The following is a 20,916-nucleotide window of genomic DNA, read 5'->3' on the forward strand; positions in this document are numbered from 1 at the left end:
GGTGTCTGATCCTTCACAGGTACTGTGTCTCTCTCATTTCTCTGTTCTCCTGTATCATGCCTGCACTGCACCCAATAAAACTGCAGACACACTGATTATTTTTTACTCACTCGGCCCCATGAATGCTGCGACTACCAAACACAAGCCGGTTTCCAGTGTGTCAAAAGTATGCGTCCATGTGTTATACAAAAAAACATTGTATTCTGAAATTAAAATGGGAACTGAGCTGTGAGATGTCTGGCCTGAAAGCAGCGATATTTGATTTGATGTTGACATTTAAACAAACTATTCCAGAGCGTGTGTGTGTGTGTGTGTGTGTGTGTGTGTGTGTGTGTGTGTGTGCCCCCAGACCTGCCATTCAATGGGGGGGAATCTCATAGCCGATACTGGTATCACACAATCTCTCGCCTGGCAACCGGACAAATCTGCCGATGTGGTCCGGCAATGACAGACAACACACACACACACACACACACATACACACACATGATCACGCAGGGACCTCAGTCTGCCCCTGGTCAACAACACGCTTCATGGATGTCCATGTGACACAGATTCATTAGACAATTCTAAATTCTTGCAGACAGTTTGCTCTTGTAAACAGTACCTTAATCTTGTTGTGTAATATAATGATATAAAAATTGTTAATGTTAAGATTTGCATCACTTGTTCCTGATACGACCCTTCTATTTGTCTGTTTTGTATTTTATTTGACATTAATGTTTAATGTATTTGTCTCTGCTGAATAAATGTCTAAATGACGAGGGGGGGGTCACATGTGACAACTGCATGTTCGCCATCTCGAAGCCAGACTTACTGTGTCGCTAAAAACCAGCTTCATTTCATGTGTCATCCTCGCACCGTGTTAAACAAACCCAGATCTGAAGCGTCAGTCTTTTCTGGAAAATATATTTAGTACAAATGACAACGCCGGTGGGATTTAAAGGTGTGGATTTCTCTTTACAGTCTGTCGTTTCTCAAACTCAGAACAATAAAGAGCATTCAGGGAGAATAGATTTGCAGTAATGCATGTTTCATCCATCTTTCGGAGCCATTTACTGATTCTGTCGACACGTCGCTGCCAGTATTTTTTTGAACGACGTCATCGTTGCGGCGTTTTGCGTAACTTTGGCCTGTAATTCATGAAAGTGACCCACATAAATGGACTTGCTGGGATGATCAGTCTTCTGAGATCCTGTTTCTATGAAAGCACCCCTTTGTTTGTCACTAGATCACCGCGGGCCACACATCATCTAATTGTGAGTGTGTGTGTGTGTGTGTGTGTGTGTGTGTTGCAGACCGTGGAAAGGGCAGGCAGAGACAGGCCATTTTAGGAGAGCACCCATCATCCTACAGTGACAACGGCTATGGTAAGACTCATGTTTCCTGTGCTGGATATTTTCCCAACTTGTACTTTTCAGGCTCTGTTAGTTTTTCCTCCTTTCAAATTGGAACGGATTCCTTCGTGATCGACGCATCTAGTGGAGCAACCGCTCGGTTTTCCTCTCGTCGCAACCTGTGGATTATAATTTCCCAGCAGATTTACACGTAAACAAATACCATTTCAAAAATTCCCCACACTTTGGCTCGGTGAAGGGAAACCAGGAAAAAGTAAATAAAGCAATTGTGTACAGATGTGGTCCTGGAAACGGTTCTGGAATTCAAAACGGTCGCTTTTTGAGCTTTTAAGACGTTTGTTTTCTAAGTGTATTTGAGTTGGATGGCTAACAGCGGCGTGGTCATGTTGTCCGCCCCTCCAGGCCCGCCCTGCCCCCTGCTGCCGCTGCCCGGCAACAGCAGGTACAAACTGGCCTCCATGGACGTCCCGGACATGGTGTCCTACCCTCTGCCCCAGTCATCTTCTTCGTACTCCGGCCACGCGCCCAGCTCCGTCGCCATGGTGAGCGGGCTCCATCCGTCCAAGATGAACTGCACCCGGATATTCAACCTCTTCTGCCTGTACGGTAACATCGAGAAGGTAGGCGCGCACGTGGGTTGTGATGTCTTCTGCGGGGCAGGACGGGGTCTACGGAGGCTCTCGGTCGTCCGGGTTTCGGCCGATGGTCGGAAAGGCTTCCAAGAAGCCTCTGGGATGAGAGGTGGAGCGTCTTCAAGAGAAGGAACCGAGTCCAGTTGCATCAGCAAGGATTCGGCGAGGATTATAGTAGGAAAGAGTGCACTTGTGGAAAGTTGGGGCTTTTGCGGTTTGTCGCTAATTTTTGCAGATGATGTGGTTTTGTCATCGTGGTGCTCCACTGGAAACGGGTGGAGCGTCCACTCCGGGTCGGGGAAGAGGTCCTGCACCAAGTGGAGGAGCTCAAGTATCTCACGGTCTTGTTCACGAGTGAGGGAAGGATGGAGCAGGAGATGGACGGGCGGATCGGTGCGCCGATCTGTCGTGGTGAAGAAGGAGCTGAGCAACAAGGAGAAGCTCTCAATTTAGATCGCGGATACAAGCGGCCGAAATGAGTTTTCTCCGCGGGGTTGCCGGACGCTCCCTCAGAGATAAGCTGAGAAGTTCATCCAGAGCAGAGTCGCTGCTCTTCAGTCCCTGAGTCAGATAAGGTGGCTCGGGCATCGGGTCAGGAGGCCTCCTGGATGCTGTTCCAGGCATGTCCATCTGGGAGAAGACCCAGGAGGCCATGTCTCCAGGCTGGCCTGGAGACACCTCGGGATCCCCCAGAAGAGCTGGACCATGTGGCCGGGGGAGAGGAGGTCCAGGCCTCTGCTCTGGTGTGAGAAGACCTTCCTGAAGTTTCTGGCTGACTGGTTGACAACCGGTGACTGTAAATGAATGATTGCCATGTTTGATTGGAGATCATGGTTGAGACCACCGATCGCCATGGATACCATGAAGAAAAAAAAAAAGCAGGTTTTTTATGTTTATTTGTGTCAACAGATGAATCTCGAGCATTACTCCAGATTTGCCGTAATTTCCAGACTACTGAGCGCACCTGAATATAAGCTGCACCGGCTAGCCGGTCGCTATCTTGGTCTTCCTCCTGCGCGCTAAAACCGTCAAAGTCGTCCTCTTCGGTGTCGGAGTTGAACGGACTCAGAATTTCCTGGTCGTTTCATCGGTCTGATGTGACGGGGATAAACGTTATAGCGGCGTCAAGCTCGTTAGGCTCCCCAAAAAAAATCCATATGTTAGCCGCATCGTAAGTGAAAAAAGTCGCGGCTTATCGTCGGGAAATTACGGTATATAAACAACCGTTCTGTCGTTGTTTTGAAACTTTCCTCAACCACGTGGCGTCTTTTCTCCACTGCACGATGGATCAGCTCCGGGTTGTTGGAGAGCGATCGCAAACGCAACTGTCGCTTGCGCCCGCAGGTCAAGTTCATGAAGAGCGTTCCCGGCACGGCGCTGGTGGAGATGGGGGACGAGTACGCCGTGGACAGAGCCATCACACACCTCAACAGCATCAAGGTGTTTGGCAAGAGGCTCAACGTCTGGTAAGATAGAGACAGTTTGGGGATTACGTTCTAATTTTTAGGAGTGGAAAACCTATTGCAGTCTTCCAATCAGGTGCTGCATCAAAACTTACGAAATGACAACTTCCGCCTTTCAGATTTTCAGTGTTTTATTGACTTTTCTGCAGTAATAATCTTTGTCTGCGGGGGTTCTCGGTCATCCGGGTCGTGGGGAATTTGGACATTTGACTAAAATTCGTGTCCAGTTGCCACGACAAGGAGATTTCCACAAGAATTCTCATCTTTCCGTCTCAGTCGGAGGGAAAGACACTTTATCCCGCGGGACGGCAGGCCGACTGTCATTTTTAATTGGTTTGTAATCTTAAAATCAAGCGCCAATCTCTCTTTTATTAAAATCAAATCCATCCCGACCCTTCGCTTCTCCCATCGCTGCGATGATCTAGCAAGATAATGTCAAAACTAAAAAGAGGGTGTTTTGTTTAAAGAATTAGTGGGTCACTAGAAGAGAAGCTGGTGTAGCAGGAACAACAACAACCACCTTACTTATACGCCAAAATTACTACAAGTTATCATATACATGTTCTTGTAAATACACATGTATATACGTTACATCTATTTTTACATGTATTTAACTTTATTTTTACTTATTTATGCCCATCTTTACTGTTCTTTTTATTGTATTATTTGCTGTTTTATTCTATTTTGATTGTTCCCCACTTGACTCAACAAAAAGCATTTTCCCCCCCTGGAAGATCAACAAAGTATTCCGGTTCTGGTTCTGAACCGAACATTCCCGGCTCCTCCTGGTGTTGTGGAGCAAGACACTGAACCCCTAGAAAATAAAAAAATTTTAAAAAATGCTCTGTCTTCTCATACAGGCCGAGCGTGTCTTTCCATTTGGAGGACGTTGTAATTTGTGAATGGTAGTAAGCAGCTACTGTCCTCTAAGAGAGACTCCACGGACGACCGCTGATCTCCTGGCGTGCTTTTTAAATCGCTCTTTGTTTTCTTTAGCGTGTCCAAGCAGCACGCCGTGATCCCGAGCCAGGTGTTCGAGTTAGAGGACGGGAGCAGCAGTTATAAAGACTTCGCCATGACCAGGAACAACCGCTTCAGCAGCGCCGGACAGGCTTCCAAAAACATTATCCAGCCTCCGTCTGCAGTGTTGCACTACTACAACGTCCCTCCATGCATATCGCAGGACCATTTACTGAGGGTATGTTGCATCCGTCAGTCTTTAAAGTATCACTTTAAAATAACGTCTTTGTGAAATGAAAAATAATATTCGGACAAAATGCTGAGGAAAATATCCAGCAGTCGGTGTGAAAGCAGCTGAAATGCTCCTCAGCAACAAGATCCGACTTAACTTGAACTTATTTTGTAGAAAGTATGAAATGTATTTGCGCGCAAGTCCTCATTTAATGTGTCTATAAGAAAAAGATCAAGTTGAAAAGTATTATATATATGATATGAGAGATGAGATGAGATGAGAACAACTTTATTCATCCCGAAGGAAATTGTTGTGCCAGAGTTTCAAGTAAAAAACATAACAGTAATAGATAATAGTAGAAAGGAGGAAGAATAAGAACACAATGAAATATGAATTGTCTTAACGGTTAACTGGAACTACAAAGATTGAAGATTCCCTGCGGCTGAGGGAAGAGGAATTAAAAGGTCTGATAGCCTCAGTAAATTCAATTAACTTAATAGTTACTAAAGCAAGAAGAAGTAAATAGAAAAATAGAAGTAAAGAATTTAGGAAAAAGAGACACTAAGGTGAAGAGAAACTCTGGCAGGCAGCCGCCCGAGACAGCGCCGGAAAAAAAAAAAAGAAATATGAATATGAATAATAATATGAATAATATATAATATGAAAAATCTGGTAAAAATATCAATATATTTGTAGATTTTTTTTGCCAGCCTGGAAGGCGGGTGGAAAGCAGCTGAAATGCTCCGCAGCAACAAGATCCAACTTAACTTCAACTTATTTGTAGAAAGTATGAAATATTTTTGCGCTGGTTTGTCATTTAATGTGTTTATAACAAAAGATCAAGTTGAAAAATATTATATATGATTTGAAAAATTTGTTAAAAATATCAATATATTTATAGTTTTTTTTTGCCAGCCTGGAAGGCGGGTGGACCCGTGGCGACCCACGGGGCTTCCAGAACTCGCCACCTTTAAACGAAAACGTTATCCCTTTTTTTAAATGAGGAGTGTTGGATTTCGCTGTGTTTCCACGGCGACGGGGAGCGCAGAAAAAGAGGCGAGGAAACGCATCAGGGGTAACGGGTGAGGAAAGAGCAGCAGCGAGGATGCTGAGGAGGTTTATGAACGTCTGGAGCTTTTCAAACACCATGAAGTCACCTGAGATGGATCAGGATGCAGGGACGAGTCAATGTCCAAATGTTTTGAGTTTGAGTGAACTCCACGATGACAAGACGGCCCTGCGAGCGATGACCTCCTTTTAAAATAATATTCTCCTCCGTCTCCTTGGCCAGTTGTGCACCGAGCATGATGTGCCCGGCTTCGTCAAGTTCAAGATGTTTGATGCCAAACGTAAGTAGAAGCCTGGCGTCCTTGTCCTCTGGTCTCGCCGATGATGTGAAAGTACTTGATGTGTCCTTATTTTTTTGTTTTTGTTTCCTCTTATTCCTGCGATTTTTAAACCCGCCGTCCTCCCAGCCTCCTCGAAGACCATCTCCGGCTTGTTAGAGTTTGACAGCAAGACAGAAGCTGTGGAGGTTCTCACAGTTCTGAACCACTATCAGATCAGGATCCCCAGTAAGTCTGGACTGCACTCACTTTCTTGCAAACATTCCCGCAATCCTATGAGATTCCTGTCATACTTTTTCACGCTTGTGAAAAAAATAAAGTGAGACGCGGAAGATAAGACGAACATCATTTGACCCGTGAAAATGTGTGATTTGGAAGAGCGTTACTCCACAAAGCACGATGGCGGCTTCCATGACGTCTGCATGAGGAACATAGAGAGATAGATTTTAGCAGGCAGATACATTCACACGTAAGATAGCATAGCAGAAAATAAACAGGGTATCAGAATAAAAAGATTTATATAGTATAAATATATATCTATACTGTGTGTATTTAAAGCAGGGGTGGGCAATTACTTTGGCCGGCAGGACACATTTTTTATTTAGATTTATGCCCGAGCCAAGTAGGTATCATGTAAGTTCAACTAAATGAAAATTGCAATTTGAATATTTATATTTTTTGCATTTCATTTCAACTTTAAAAGCGTTCATGATCATATAAATCTACCGGCATTATTTTATATGTAATCATCCATACAAAATGGAAGAAAATAAAAAAAATAAGGAGTTTCTAAATTCAATATGGATTGAAAATATTTTTTAAAACATTCAAAGACAAAAAGGCCAGATAAAAAAGCAAAATAAAAATAAAAATGCCCAGGTCTTATGTAAATGAAACGTGTCAAACTCAAGATCCACGGACCAAATGTGGCTCGCCACGCCATTTTATGTCTTAAAAGGTCAGATTGTCTTAAAATATATAATTCAAACGCGTTCATTGGCCATTAATATGTTTCCCGCCAAATGACGTCATCAGATCGCAGTGTTTCCACCTCAACAAGTGGAATGGAGGAATACAAACAATCCCAAAATGTCCAGGAAGAGAAACATTGATGCCGATGGAAGATTCAAGACAGATGGGAATACATATGTAATATTTCAGAGTTATTTAACATTAGCAGTTACATTTCTTTTACATGAAGTTACATTTTTATTGTTACCGTGGGCAACCACTGCGCTGATGTGGCCCTCGCTGAAAATGAGTTTGACAGCCCTGTTGTAAAACATTTAATGTGACGGCTACAATTGCATGGAGGGTGTGATAACAGTGTGTGTGTGTGTGTGTGTGTGTGTGTGTGTGTGTGTGTGTGTGTGTGTGTGTGTGTGTGTGTGTGTTTTCAGACGGCTCCAACCCGTACACACTGAAGCTGTGTTTCTCCACCTCATCTCACCTGTAAAGACCTAAAAAAAAAAAGGCTGCTGACCCCCCTGATGAGACACACACACACACACACACACACACACACGCACGAGAGATTCACACAGCAAAAAGAAGGTGTTTCCGACCGTCCCTCCAACCCATCGCTAACCTGCAAGCTGACAGATGCGCCCGAAGACCACCTCCAAAACTGCAATACATCATCTGCACTCACGGACGGAGCGATGGGCGATATTTTAACGTCTAGATAGGTTTTCCACTCAGCTATGCAGAGTATTATTCTTTTTTTTTTTCTTTCATGCCCTGACAGAAGGACAAAAGTGTCGACGGACTGAGTTAAAGACTATTTGCCGGACGTTTCCGGAGCCTCCGCCCCGTCGAGAAGACTATCTACGAAGACAATCTAACGTGGGAACCGGTTGCCGTCTTGTCCTTCCGCTCGCAGATCGCCGCCGTCGGACGATGTATGTAAACATAAAATCACGGCTTTTGAACACCGCACACGGTTCCCGGATGACGGCTTCTGTGCTATTATTAAATTTGGCGCAACTTTCGGCCAAAATAATGGGGATGCTTAGTAAACACTCGACTCCTCACAGTCAGTTTGCATTCCTTGTACAATTACTTGTGTTTTGTTTTCTCTCAAGCCACATAACCGACCAGGAGATGCAAGCACGCGGTGAGATTAATCCAAATCAGACACGATTTAGGGGGTTCTTTATAGTGGTTAAAACAAGTTACAACAGAAGTTGTTTATCCGCTCATCACAGAACTCAGGATATGTTCGCAAAAGAAGCTTAAACACAATTTCACAGTCCAGAAATGTGGAGTAGCTTTATTGGAGAGCCTAAGATGCCCAGATGTGTGAATGTTTAGCGACACGGTTTTTCTGCACATCGGTATTGGATCAAACCGAATATTGTTTTAAATGGCAAAAGTAGCCTTTTAAAACGACACGATCATCATGGCCGTATTTAGAGAACCAGCAGTTTAGATCTCCACCAGACAAAAGTGATGGTACCCTGTTTATGACATGGTTATTATTTCATCTCGCGTTGAAAATGATCGACTTTTGCATCCGCCGTCTTCTAAGTGATGTTTTTTCTCAAACAAATCTCGTACCGGAAGAGATTACCGAGACTCTGCTTCGTGTCACAGCGTAGAGATTTGCGTGTGACGATGAGGCCGAGGAGGACGACCGACAAAGGGGAGGAAGGAAGGCACATGACAAACAAATTGGGATTTGACTACAATTTATATTTTGAGGGTTTGTTTGTTTTTAATGCCGCGATACAGTAACAGCTGTGGGAACCAGCCACGGCCTGTCATTATTCTCCTCATTTCCTCCGGCTAGTTAGTTGTGTTATAATCCGCTTTTTTTCCCCCACACCAGGGGTTATTAGCAGATGACGGAGTTGCGTTTATGATCTCCTGGGTTGAGTTTAACACCAGTAATAACTTGTAAGGCGGCTTATTATGGTTCCCAGTGCCGGTAAATGCCACGGCTTCGTCAGGACTGGTTCTCGCTGCGGTCCAAGTAACCGCATTGCCAAAAGACACCCGTGTAGGCCAGTCAAGCTCACCCGAAGTTGTGAATTAAGCCGTTCGCTGGATTTTTTTCATCTTCTTTCATATTGTTTTTTTTTTTTTTTTTTTTTTTTTTACACGTCTGTTTTCTGTTTACTCTTCGTTGGTTGCTCGGTTTAGATCACCCGAGCCACGGCCAGTTGAGTTAAAGTGGAACTTTCCAGTGTTGCTGATGTTCAGTGGTGTCCAGGGAAAAGGCACTTTCTAGGCAAAGCAGTCTGATGGGTAATAATGATGGTCTGATGGACAATAACTTATCAATCACAAAGTCATAACATCCAAAATGATCTGTTAAACCGTTCGTATTCTTCTCCACGTGTCGGAATGGAACCCGTGAAAATCATGCTGGATTTAGGAATGCAAGTAACGAGTCATTCGGAAACTTTATTTATTGATTGATTTATTTATTCATCCACCGATGTCCTAAATCCAGCGACAATTAAGAGTCGTGTTTCATCAATTTCTATACAATCTCTGTTTTTTTAAACCCCCTCGTGGTCATTGGGGAGAGTGCAGGTTAACAGCACTTCTGCCAGAGCTGCACTGCGGGACGTCCCAGCTCTTTTTGTGTGTGTGTGTGTGTGTGTGTGTTTTGGATTTTTTGCCGGGACACAGGTTGATTTCTCGCAAGTGTCCTACCCCTGATATCTGAAACAAATAGGATATGACGTCGTGCTGAGTTTCAACACTAAGCGAGAATTAATAGCAGCGTGGAGAGCAATGAGCGCCTCTTCTGAAATTCTGCATTCTTATTGGTCAGTAAGAATTGAAACTATCGGACGAGTTGAAACTCAAGATCGACTGGCACGTTTCAAGAGTGACGGTTTTAAATAGAGCACATCGGCACATCCAGAGTGCTTCTAAATGACTGTTGAGCCATGCAACTTATGTTTAAATTTCTCCCCCCCCCCCCAAAAAAAACCACCAGCACATCCTGGATGTTGTATTTCTTGCTAAAATAGCTGGTCGTATTGGGATATGCATTGCCGGCCATAGTTTGATGTGGCAAGCATGGCAGGATGGACTATCTATCCACGGAGCACCAGAATAAATCCTCACTTTGTGAGTCTTATACGGTTGAATCTTTCTGAGCGCTGTAGATTTAATAAATGATCATTTTGGAGGGTGTTCTTTGTGATGCCGTTGCTGGGACGCATTATTTCGTCCTCTAAAAATCATCTAAATGTATGGACGGCCTATTTCGAACGCCTCTTGGTACAAGTAGTAAATCTCATTGCAATGTAAAGCGTTTGCAGGGACTTTCAGATGAAATACTGTATGTGATTAATAAGGAGCCTAAAATGTGCATCATATCTTTGTCAATGACAAGTTTGGTTTGATTTGAACATTGTTTTATTATTAATAGAAGACATGTAGAGATTCATTTGCCAAGCATTCCTTCTATTACCTCAACACACCTGTAAAGGAAGGCATGTGATGTGTAAATAGTAAGTAAATGAGATATTATGTCGGAGGTTTCCACGCAAATCTAGCCTATAGTTATTTTAATGTTGTGCTACAAATTGAACACAAAACATATTTGTATGTCTTTTAGCTCATGAATCTTAATGTACTACTCCACTTCTATTTATGCTTTTCAAAGTTGTTTCTTTTTTTTTTATTATTATTTCCCCCTGGCAAAGACCTGTTTGTTTGGTTTAATTTTATATATATATATTTTTTTTTTTCAATTTTGTTTTATACATTTTTGTGTCTGTACTAGTTTGATGTTGTGAATATACAGTAACACCTGACAAAACACATTAAAAACAACTTGTTCAGTCAACTGAAAGAGCATTGTTGTTGTGCTTTAACTCCCATTATACATGGTCCGGTAAATTAAAAAAACTGGGGATGCCAGATCGCCGACCCATCATGTCTAACATGTTTGCTTGTTTTTCTTTTTCAGATCGCACACATTAATGCGTCACTCCACCACATATTGGGAATACATTAACCTGCCAAGTCGATGACAATTCTGTGTTATTCATTCGTTCATTGATCTCAGGGTTGCAGAAGCCCGTCCCAGCCGGCACTGTACAAGATGCGGAGAATTCAGGGTCTCTGATTAATCCGCTGTTTAGGGAAAACCCGCAGAAAACTCATGCAGACTCCAAACAGAGAGCCGGAATCAAACCAAGGTCCTTCCAGCTTTGAGATGCAAGCGCTAACCACTGCGCTAACGTGTGTGGGTTTTTTTTTTTTAAATACACTAATGAAGTGCCTTTCACAGATCAAATCCTTTCACTAGTTTTGAATTTAAAAACATAAGCAACATTGCAAAGCTCTGCCAAGCTGCAGGTGTCCTCTGCAAATACCAAAATAGCATTTTAATTTGATGTCATAGCCTTCAAAGGTACTTCTGTCTTATTGTCATCAGCCTGCAAATGTATGAGAGATGAATTCTACTTAAATCAGACAAAAGTCAGTCGTTGTAATGAAATGTCACTAAATTATCCAATGTAAGTGAATGGAATTACATGAGAGTAAGGCATTGCTTCACGGGCACGCCTGGGCTCTGTAGTTGTTACTGCAGTATAGTCATTAGCCTACATTATGATATCACATTATCATCCACCTCCAATGTGTCAATGCTACAGTGACTAAATGTGACAGTCAGACAGATGAATTAAAAACGGTCAGATGAATTAAAAACTGTCAGTGCACTCCTCACCTACCCTGTGGCAGCTTTCTTCCGCAGAAGATATTTCCAAGACCTCGCTGTATGTGTGAGGTCCTGGAAGGGGCCAGGGGCAGGGGCCAGTAGACAAACTAAACAGGAAAGATACATTTTCTAAGCTGGTACTCCACCCTTCCCTAAAGTGACTGTTTCAATGAAACAGCAAGTTCGAAGAGATGAGATAAATAGAAATAAAACATTGCACAACAGTGACAAATCGGTGCTTTCTAGGTTTGGGTTTACTTTCATTCATATCTGACATATCTATTCCAACCTATGGCAACGCCATGGAATCTTATTATCTATGATAGATAATCGATGAATAATATGATTATGCTTTGAATTTGGTGATTCTTTGTTTGCATAAATGGGATTTTATGGCTGACATGAAAGAAATCTGTGTTGATGCTACATGGGTAGTTGTCATTGCGGCCTGCAGGAGGGGGCGGGGCCAGAGGAGGGGGCGGGGCCAGAGAGGCAGTTACGTTACTTTAGCGCGTTGTCTCGCGGGAAGATCACATGGCAGCGTCCCGTCGTCTGATTGGGCCTTTTGAAAAGCATCATCAGCGCTCATAGGTCTGTTTTAAATCGCTCACTCCCCTGCGCTCAATTCAAATCACTTTTCTCGGCGTTGCAGTTTGCGGTCTTGACGGAACGGGGACCACAGCTCCCGAGGTACCGGTTTAGACCCCACAATCGGGTAAGTTTAGTTTTTTCTTGTGATAAATATACAAAGATGCGTCGTGCTTGGTAAAATACTCGGCACTTCAGCTCCAAACGCCAAAGAGTATCACTCGAAATTGACAGCGGACTGTTAGCATTAGCGATGCTAACACCGGTGACTCCCTCACATGAGGCAAAAGCATTTGTGACGGAACTTAATAACTAATGTTCAAAAGTTGGACATTGATGCAACAGACGCAAATCTATGGATGTATTTCAGATGTTGGAATAACATACGCTAAGAAACTCTGCATATTCAATTTAAGCTACAGCCATCAACGTTTTTCCGTCAACTGCTCTGCCTCCAGTAATCTGAGACAGCAGCTGCTTTTCGGTTCGAAGTGATGAAGGTTGATCTCACTTAAACGCATTAAAGTCCTTATTATAAACTGAATTCTGGCGTTTTCAAAGTGTTTTTAAGAAAGAGCAAGTTGTTACTGTGCTCCTGTTACATCAGCCATATTTTTTTCTCTCATAGGAGGCAATGGAGGACTACCTGAAAATAGAGAAAGTTGGTGAAGGTTAGTGTGTTTTCTTTTTCTTTATATCCTGACCATGTAAGCATTTATTTTGTGATTTGTCAAAGTGAATCCATTTTTGTATTGCTTTTGAAATGCGTGTGTTTTTGTAACGACCTTCAAATGTCACTGGCTGATCCATCTGTCACTGTTGGGACATTGCTTTTAGCTTCTCTGGAGGGCTTTCTGTAGTTTTGTACCAAATAACAATAAAGCGACAATCATCTAAACCCCTTAGCTGTCTGATTTTGCTTTTTTGCTGCAATTAAAAGTTCAGTGCCTGTGGGAGGCGATCAGGTTGAGGCGTCCAAAGAAAAGTTTTACATGTCTGTAAAAACAAGTTTATTTCAAGTTTTCCGCCTTTATCAAAAGCCGGTATTGAGAATATAATCAAACCTTTTTTCTTTCTTTCTTTCGATCCTTCCTTCCTTCCTTCCTTCCTACCATTGTGTCCTAATTCGTTTCAGTGACGATAATATTGAGATAGAACTTCTCATTTACTCAGCTTTGTTTTAAATTACGTGTTTTGTTGATAATCTTTGTCTGCATTAAAAATCTTGATGAAACTCTGTCCAAAAGGGTCTTATCAATATGCAAGCTGCAGTTTTTTTTTTTCCCCCATTCATTCAAGACTCCTTTCTGTGTATTCCCTGTCATGCAGGGACGTATGGAGTGGTATACAAGGGCCGCCACAAGGCCACGGGTCAGATTGTAGCCATGAAGAAAATTCGCCTGGAGAGCGAGGAGGAGGGTGTTCCCAGCACCGCCATCAGAGAAGTGTCTCTGCTGCAGGAGCTGAAGCATCCAAATGTTGTGCGGTATGTTTGAGGCCCCGGAGACGCATCTGTTACCCCTAAATCATCAAACCATTTACAAATACTGTTCATGTTTATTGAGAGATGAGACGAGAATGAGATGAGAACAACTTTATTAATCCCGAAGGAAATTGTTGAGGGCTGAATGTGCCAGTTTGACTGTTGTTAGCGAGGGTCTAATGGTACACAACTGAGGATGGTTGAAAACAAATACAACAGTGTTTGAGAGTGTGAAAGAAATCAACTGAAAAGGCCAAAGTCATGGTGTTTAATATTTTGTGAAAGCAATATATTTGACTTGTGGAATCACAAATCTTCAAATCCCATGCCGGATACAGGGAGTGGCGAAAGTAGCAGAGGAAGGAGGGAGATGTTTGTTTTAGAAGGTGATGAAGAAGAGTTTGTTGAACCACTGTTTTCACTGATAATGTCCTGCACTTCTCTTCGGTGGAAAATGTTTGCGATTAGGGTATGTCCTCAGATTTATGTCTGTCCATCAGCGGCCACGAGCATTTTATTGTGACTGCTAAAGCAAGTGACGTAGGGACATCGTGAACAGTACAAGTATTATTTGTAAACACATGGTTCCAATAAAGACATAAATATGTCTTGTATGTATAAATAGTGTTTGGGTGTGAGTTACCCTATTAAGGTGGACTTTTAAAAAAAAAAAAAAAAGCTATACTGTGATTTGAGGTTATACTGTTGCTCAAAGTGTGACATTTTTGCAGCAGTAAAATAAACGTCTCTTGTCTTACCTCTACCATTTACTCAAAAATACTGTTTTATTTTGGCCACAGACTTGGAATATGACATTTGATATTGAAACCAACTCTATTCCCGGTGTGAGATCGGAGGCCTCGATGTCACAAACCCTTGGTATATCACAGATACTTTATTGATCCCCAAGGGGGAAAGTCCTTTTTGTTGCAGGGGCTCCTACTCACCGAGTAAATAATAAACACCAATATGAAAAGTAAAATAAAGGTGTAGATCAAGTACATTTTTGTTGATGTAACTGAGAATTAAATGTCATTAATATATAGGAATATAACCTATGGCTTTCAGTTGTAATCATTTCATCAATAATTCTATCAGCTGAGGCGGGTGCCTAAATACACACACGGGAAGTGTTATCTGCTATGGTGGTGTCTATCCCGAACAGTGAGCATACTTGCTAATGTGCACCAGAAAGGAATGCGTACACAATGTTGAGGTGTGTGTGTGTGTGTGTCTTGTCTAGGCTTCTTGATGTCCTGATGCAGGAGTCCCGCCTCTACCTCATCTTTGAGTTCCTCTCCATGGACCTGAAGAAGTACCTGGACTCCATCCCCTCTGGCCAGTACATGGACCAAATGCTGGTCAAGGTAAGTCGAAACATTAGCCTCTCTGCTCATGTGCGATTACCTGGTGAAAGCATGCTCCTTAAGATTTTGTTTGATTACAAAATAAGCCCCCTGGAAATAATCAGTCTAGATTTTACAGTGTTATAATTGATTATTCATTTAAAAAAAAAAAGGACAAATTGACCCGGTACTTAGCAGCTTTTGACTTTTTGTCAGTCCAGGAAGGGTAAAAAAAATTGAACCCGAGTGTATGGTTTTTCCGAGTATGCCTTTCTATTTTTAACCATGAGAAAACAAATCCCGCATCGATCCAAGAAAGTCACAAACCTGAGCATCGTCAAATTAACGTTCTGCACATGTGATGTGTATATTGATAGACGTGAAGCTAAGTTAAACTTCTTACGTGTGTTTTGTCCTTTGCCGCCGCCCTCCGCAGAGCTACCTTTACCAGATCTTGGAGGGCATTTTCTTCTGTCACTGCCGCCGCGTCCTGCATCGTGATCTGAAGCCACAGAACCTCCTGATCGACAACAAGGGCGCCATTAAGTTGGCAGATTTTGGGTTGGCTCGGGCCTTTGGTGTGCCCGTGAGAGTCTACACCCATGAGGCGAGGCCATTTCTGCTGCGCACACACACACTTGGCCCTAAGTGAACCGTGTGACGGGATAAATAACGACCAACCTGTGTGTGTGTGTGTGTGTCCAGGTTGTAACATTGTGGTACCGGGCTCCGGAGGTCCTGCTGGGTTCACCCCGATACTCCACTCCCGTCGACGTTTGGAGCACGGGCACCATCTTTGCCGAACTCGCCACCAAAAAGCCGCTGTTCCACGGAGACTCTGAGATCGATCAGCTGTTCAGAATTTTTAGGTAAACACAAGAACACACACAGGAAAACAAAAGAACAGGTTTACTTTGGAGAGTGTGCCTCGAACTATTTTCCTTTGTATTCACGTCCTTGAAATCCTGGTCTGATCCTCTCAAGGACTCTTGGAACCCCTAACAATGACGTTTGGCCCGACGTAGAGAACCTGCCTGACTACAAGAACACATTCCCTAAATGGAAGGCCGGTAACTTGTCTTCGGTGGTGAAAAATCTGGATAAGAATGGCCTGGACCTTATGGCGGTAAGAAGACTCACCAGCACCGTACACCATCAAATCGCAGTTTTTGTCGGTTATTGCTCGACGTCTATGCTTCTTTTCAGACAATATGTGTAAACATGTCAGTGGTTGTGACAGTGTGGTCGAGGCCTATGAGTGTAGTCGACTTGGCACACTTTGCTAAAAGTAACCGGGTGTGTGTCATGGGGTGAGAGCACCTCTATCATGAAGGACCGTTTCTTCATCCTCCTCCACTGGCTTCTTTATTGTAAAGTCTAGTCTGTCCCGTCCCAGCTCATGCATCTGTCCCACCAGGTCCTTCTATAAAACACGACGAATGCCGGCGCGCCGTCGGAAGAGGCCGCAGAGTCCCGGCTCCCTGGGAGACCTGAGGCTGCCAGGCAAAAAGTCTGCTCTGGCCCCTCTTGCGCGATGAATCGAGCCTCTTAGTTCAGTTCAATTTACTGCCCACTTTCTTTAACGACATGGCCGCCCCGGGGTCGGGTATCAGAGGTTCGCAGGCGCCGAGCGTCGTATTTTTTCCTGCAGTAGTCTGGTGGCAGTTCTACTGGCACCAGATCACAAAGCCGTGGGTTAGTTATCTGTGCTCTGTTATCCATGTCCTTGAGACTCACAAGAGATCCCGACGCTGCAGGTGATCGTATAGGACCCTCCTCTGTCCTCACACACTGTTGCCATTTTGTAATACGACGACTCACAGCCTCTTTTTCCAAATAGTCTGTTTTGAAGGGTTTCCTGGGTATTCTCAACCTGAGGAAAATGCACACGAGTCAAGTATTTCCCATGTTTGGTCTGACCTTCCTGGGTAAATTACTGATTTCATGACGTACTTGCTTTAGCCCACTGCTTTCACGGTCGAGCTGGTTCGCAGCCTTGAATCAGACGGCTGAGGACGGTATTGCTTTTCCAACAAGCCTGTTACGACCTCTGGCAACAACAGTGCAATAAACATTGTAGTATTTTGTCTTATGGTCAAACTTGCGCTTTTAAATCCTCAACACATCCGACAACATAAGCCCTTTCTGACATCAAGTGGATATCAACCATATTTACTAAGCAACTGTAAAAGTACTTTTCGAGTTGTGAGCGTCTGTCACGCTTGTTTCCATGAAGTTTTGCCCTGTTACACCCTTTTATTTTATTTCTTGTGAAGTTGATAAAACATTTTAGAAGTGCATGCCAATCCCCTTGCGTTGACCTCACTGTTATTGTTTTCTTCAAGGCGAGCCACGTAGTTTAAAGTGTGATATGCACGCACCGGTACTTCGTTATTACAATACTGTCAGCCGACCAGAGTCTGGCATCCCGGTGAACCACCCATGGGTACGGTGCGAGCGAGAAACTGAGTACAACCAGAGGTGGTCTGAGGGCCATCCATCCAGTTGGCTCTCGTTGTGGCCTATTGGATCTAAAATCTAAGATAAACTATTGATCCCCGTAAGGGAAATTCCTTTGTCACAGCAGCATAAATATGAGTATAGATGTAAATAGAAAGGCAGACGACAGGAGATAGCAAGACAAATAAAAATCCGCGAATGGCAACTGGAAACCCAGTTGTCAGAGTTTTTATACACAGTTCATTTTCAAAGCACATCTTGCACTTTAGCTGGTTTAACTATTTGTGTCAGGACATATATTTGACCTGCACAAGCATGGTGCCGCCTCAGTATTAGCATATACCCTTCAAAACAATGCTGCTTATTTTCTTTCCAGCGCTGATCACAGAGGAGTATTTTCAGGGAACGTTGGACTAAAAGGAATATTAGTGTTTGGAATCTCACCGTGGACAGACCTGCATTTTGTGTCCTCCCATACAACCCATGTTTATGATGTTTGTTTTTAAGCACTTTGTGACTATATTAAGAAACACAATGTTAATTCTGTCCTTTGTTTGGGGAGAAACAATAACTTAGTGTCTTAAGTGTCTGCTACCAGACACCCGATGGTATCTTGTGCCTTCATTCTCCATGAATGTATGGGAACAGATGTAAAACCTGACTCCTTGTATCCCCCCCACCACCACCACCAATGTAAAGTGAGTGCGTTTCTTTTTCCGCTCCAGGATTCTGCTTAATGACACCGATGTTGTTTCCTCTGTTCTGTAGAAAATGCTGACTTACAACCCCCCCAAGAGGATCTCTGCTCGTGAAGCCTTGACTCACCCTTACTTTGACGACTTGGACAAATCCACGCTGCCTGCAGCCAGCGTCAACGCAATCTGACCCGCCGCCTGAAATGAAATCTCTATTGTTCCAATGGTAGAGCCATCCTGTAAATATGTTTGTGTGACAATTGAACTTTTTTTTTTTTTTCCCCAGTCTGTCTATTGGCTTTCTATTAAATAAACTGCACTTTCATATGCAAATTATAACTTAGTTTAACTCTTTAATCTATTAATGTAAAAAAAATAAAGTCAGAAAATTTGAAAATGGCATTTTCTTTTTTTAAAGTCTGAACCTTTTAAAGGGTATTAAGCAATTTCAAAGTTCTCCTTTTAATTTCTCACATGATCCTCGTTTCAAAGTATAACATTGAAGTACCTCAACGCGTTTTTTTAAATACTGTTGTAAATATCTTCATATGGGTCCCAGATTAAATCCATTTATATGTAGTTGTTTGGGTGAATATATAGGAATATGTTGTATGTATTAACCTGTCCAGTTGTGTTGATGAGTTTTTTTTTTTTTTTCGTTTTTTTTGAAGCAGTTCTTCCAAATTCTGCAAGCTGTCTGGAGGCAGGCGACTGCATTGCAGGAAAAGTCCTGTCTTAATATGAACTGTTCCTAATCCAAGCTATCCAAAATAAAGGAGTTTGACCAGGGGTGTGCTAATACGAATCTAAACATTTTAGATTGGTATTAGAAAGTTTGCAGACATTGACGGTCGAGCCAGATCCCGGTCTGGATGAGAAGTCTCACTCGGACAGAAGTTTGTCTTTTTAGCGATTCTCAGCAAACCAGCGTTTTCATGACATCTCATTTTTCTTCCCTATGGAAACAAAAAATGTTTTCCTCATCTGAAGAAATCCTGGATCAAGACCCTGAATGCAGACACTTGTGTGTTTCCACAATGGAAAAGCTCCTTTATCTTGCAATAAAACCAAGTGAAAGGGAAAGAAAGGTAAAAGGTTACTGGTATCCTATGATCACTGTTTTGAAGATGTGATGGAAATGGAGAAATAATGAAAGCCTCGAGGTGGTCAAGCTGTTTTTCCGTTTCATTCTTGGTATTTTATTGCACATATCCATGTGCCTCTTGGCGCCTGCTGTTGGAGAAGTTCCAGGTCGACCTGATCGGAGGCCCTGTGGTCCGGAGGGGATGTTACTTCCTGTCCGGCCCTGGAGGTCCCTCGGGCCCTGCAGGAGGAGCTGGAGTGTAACATGAATGGTAGGGATGAGTGGATGAATTCTTTATCACAAATGGAACCCGAGTATCAAGTGACCGCTGACCCTGAAGATCGAGACGTTTCAGAGGAAGCGTCCACTGGGGGAATGACCCTTCAGGTGTTAGGACTCAACACATAACCGGCGGTGAACGGAAGTGTAAATTCGGATGTGGCCCTTGGTCTTTGGGATGCCTGAAACGTCACATTATACCAGGCGGTTTTATGAATTGCACAATAACCTGAGTAAAGCGCACAACCATGTTTCGAATTGATGTACATGTACAGGCCTGACGAGTTACCCGTCTTGTTACTCACGAGGGCTGCCATGCTAGGACCGTGACTCACAGAATACACACCGATTTTGGGCCGAGGCGTCAGGACGCAATGTACGATAAGCTTATTTTTTCCATTTTGTCAATACATTAAGCCTCACCGCAAGCACTTTTTATTTTACACTTGTGACCCAACCTATAGAATTGGTGTCACCATAGTATCACCTGAGCTCACAGACAGAAAAAAAGATAGAATATATGTATATAAATCAAGATATTGAGACAGTAGTGACATGTGCTGTAGCTGTAACACAGATGGTCAAGGTGGAGGTTGGACCTCCATCAGGGATCTGCTCACTGACAGATGAGGTTAGACAGGAATCTCCATGGACCATGATGTTTGCAGAGGACATTGTGATCTGCAGTGAGAGCAGGGAACAGGTGGAGGAACATCTAGAGAGGTGGAGGTATGCAGAGGAATGAAGGTTAGCCACTGCAAGACAGAATATATGCGTGTGAATGAGAGGAACCCGGGTGGAACGGTGAGGATGCAGGGATGGAGATCAAGGAGGTGGAGGATTTCAAGTACTTAGGGTCAACAGTCCAGAGCGTAGGAGAGTGTGGAAAAGAGGTGAAGAGACGGGTTCGAGCTGGTTGGAACGGGTGGAGAAAAATGTGAGGGATACAAAGAGATAGAAGGAAAGGAAAGGTGGAGGAGATGTTGGTGAGATGATCTACAAACACTGACAATGATGAAAAGCTGGAGGTCACAGAGATGAAGACGCTGAGGTTCTCCTTAGGAGTGACCAGGACTTTTATCGGGAATGAGTCCATCAGAGGGACGACGCATGGTAGATGTTTTGGAGAGAAGGTCAGAGAAGGTGGGGTGATGGACAGAGAAGATATAGGTGGACGGATGCTGGACCAAAGTGAAGGTTGATGGACGCAGTGAGACGAGATATGAAGGTAGTTGGTGTGATAGAGGAGCATCCAGAAAACAGGGTTAGATGGAGAAGGTGGATTCGCAGTGGGAAAAGAA

At 43.3% G+C, this 20,916-nt stretch overlaps 2 protein-coding genes and 1 long non-coding RNA gene across 3 annotated transcripts in view; 2 read left to right on the forward strand and 1 right to left on the reverse strand.

Moving 5' to 3' along the window:
* Nucleotides 1–10,807, forward strand: part of hnrnpll (heterogeneous nuclear ribonucleoprotein L like) — a 30,875-nt gene extending 20,068 nt beyond the window's left edge. Inside the window, exons 8-14 of the mRNA XM_086163736.1 lie at nucleotides 1,299–1,370; nucleotides 1,761–1,978; nucleotides 3,335–3,456; nucleotides 4,450–4,651; nucleotides 5,937–5,994; nucleotides 6,121–6,219; nucleotides 7,392–10,807. Of these exons, the coding sequence (XP_086019862.1) occupies nucleotides 1,299–1,370; nucleotides 1,761–1,978; nucleotides 3,335–3,456; nucleotides 4,450–4,651; nucleotides 5,937–5,994; nucleotides 6,121–6,219; nucleotides 7,392–7,447 (827 nt within the window). The 3' untranslated portion in view covers nucleotides 7,448–10,807. The remainder of the gene's footprint in view (nucleotides 1–1,298; nucleotides 1,371–1,760; nucleotides 1,979–3,334; nucleotides 3,457–4,449; nucleotides 4,652–5,936; nucleotides 5,995–6,120; nucleotides 6,220–7,391) is intronic.
* A 1,510-nt stretch (nucleotides 10,808–12,317) lies between these two features.
* cdk1 (cyclin dependent kinase 1) lies at nucleotides 12,318–18,649 on the forward strand. Its single transcript, XM_086160898.1, has 8 exons — nucleotides 12,318–12,395; nucleotides 12,897–12,939; nucleotides 13,598–13,754; nucleotides 14,995–15,118; nucleotides 15,534–15,704; nucleotides 15,803–15,966; nucleotides 16,082–16,223; nucleotides 18,326–18,649. The coding sequence occupies exons 2-8, from the start codon at nucleotides 12,903–12,905 to the stop codon at nucleotides 18,440–18,442; spliced, it is 912 nt and encodes a 303-aa protein (XP_086017024.1). The 5' UTR covers nucleotides 12,318–12,395; nucleotides 12,897–12,902; the 3' UTR covers nucleotides 18,443–18,649.
* Nucleotides 18,650–20,182: 1,533 nt separating this feature from the next.
* Nucleotides 20,183–20,914, reverse strand: LOC147236085 (uncharacterized). Its single transcript, XR_015107408.1, has 3 exons — nucleotides 20,626–20,914; nucleotides 20,467–20,527; nucleotides 20,183–20,370 (listed from the first exon to the last, which is right to left on the reverse strand). It is a non-coding gene; the product is annotated as an uncharacterized LOC147236085 (long non-coding RNA).
* Between the last annotated feature and the right edge of the window lie 2 nt (nucleotides 20,915–20,916).

Source organism: Fistularia commersonii, chromosome 2 (genome assembly GCF_037954325.1).
Source record: "Fistularia commersonii isolate RoL2024-O1a breed Wild chromosome 2, RoL_Fcom_v1.0, whole genome shotgun sequence".
Lineage (NCBI taxonomy): Eukaryota > Metazoa > Chordata > Actinopteri > Syngnathiformes > Fistulariidae > Fistularia > Fistularia commersonii.

Bases quoted from the DNA above. Each gene is read 5' to 3' on its own strand.
- cdk1 (XM_086160898.1), top strand. From the start codon at position 12,903: ATGGAGGACTACCTGAAAATAGAGAAAGTTGGTGAAG. The intron at 12,940-13,597 runs GTTAGTGTGTTT...CCTGTCATGCAG, and splicing joins AATAGAGAAAGTTGGTGAAG to GGACGTATGGAGTGGTATAC. The intron at 13,755-14,994 runs GTATGTTTGAGG...TGTCTTGTCTAG, and splicing joins AAGCATCCAAATGTTGTGCG to GCTTCTTGATGTCCTGATGC.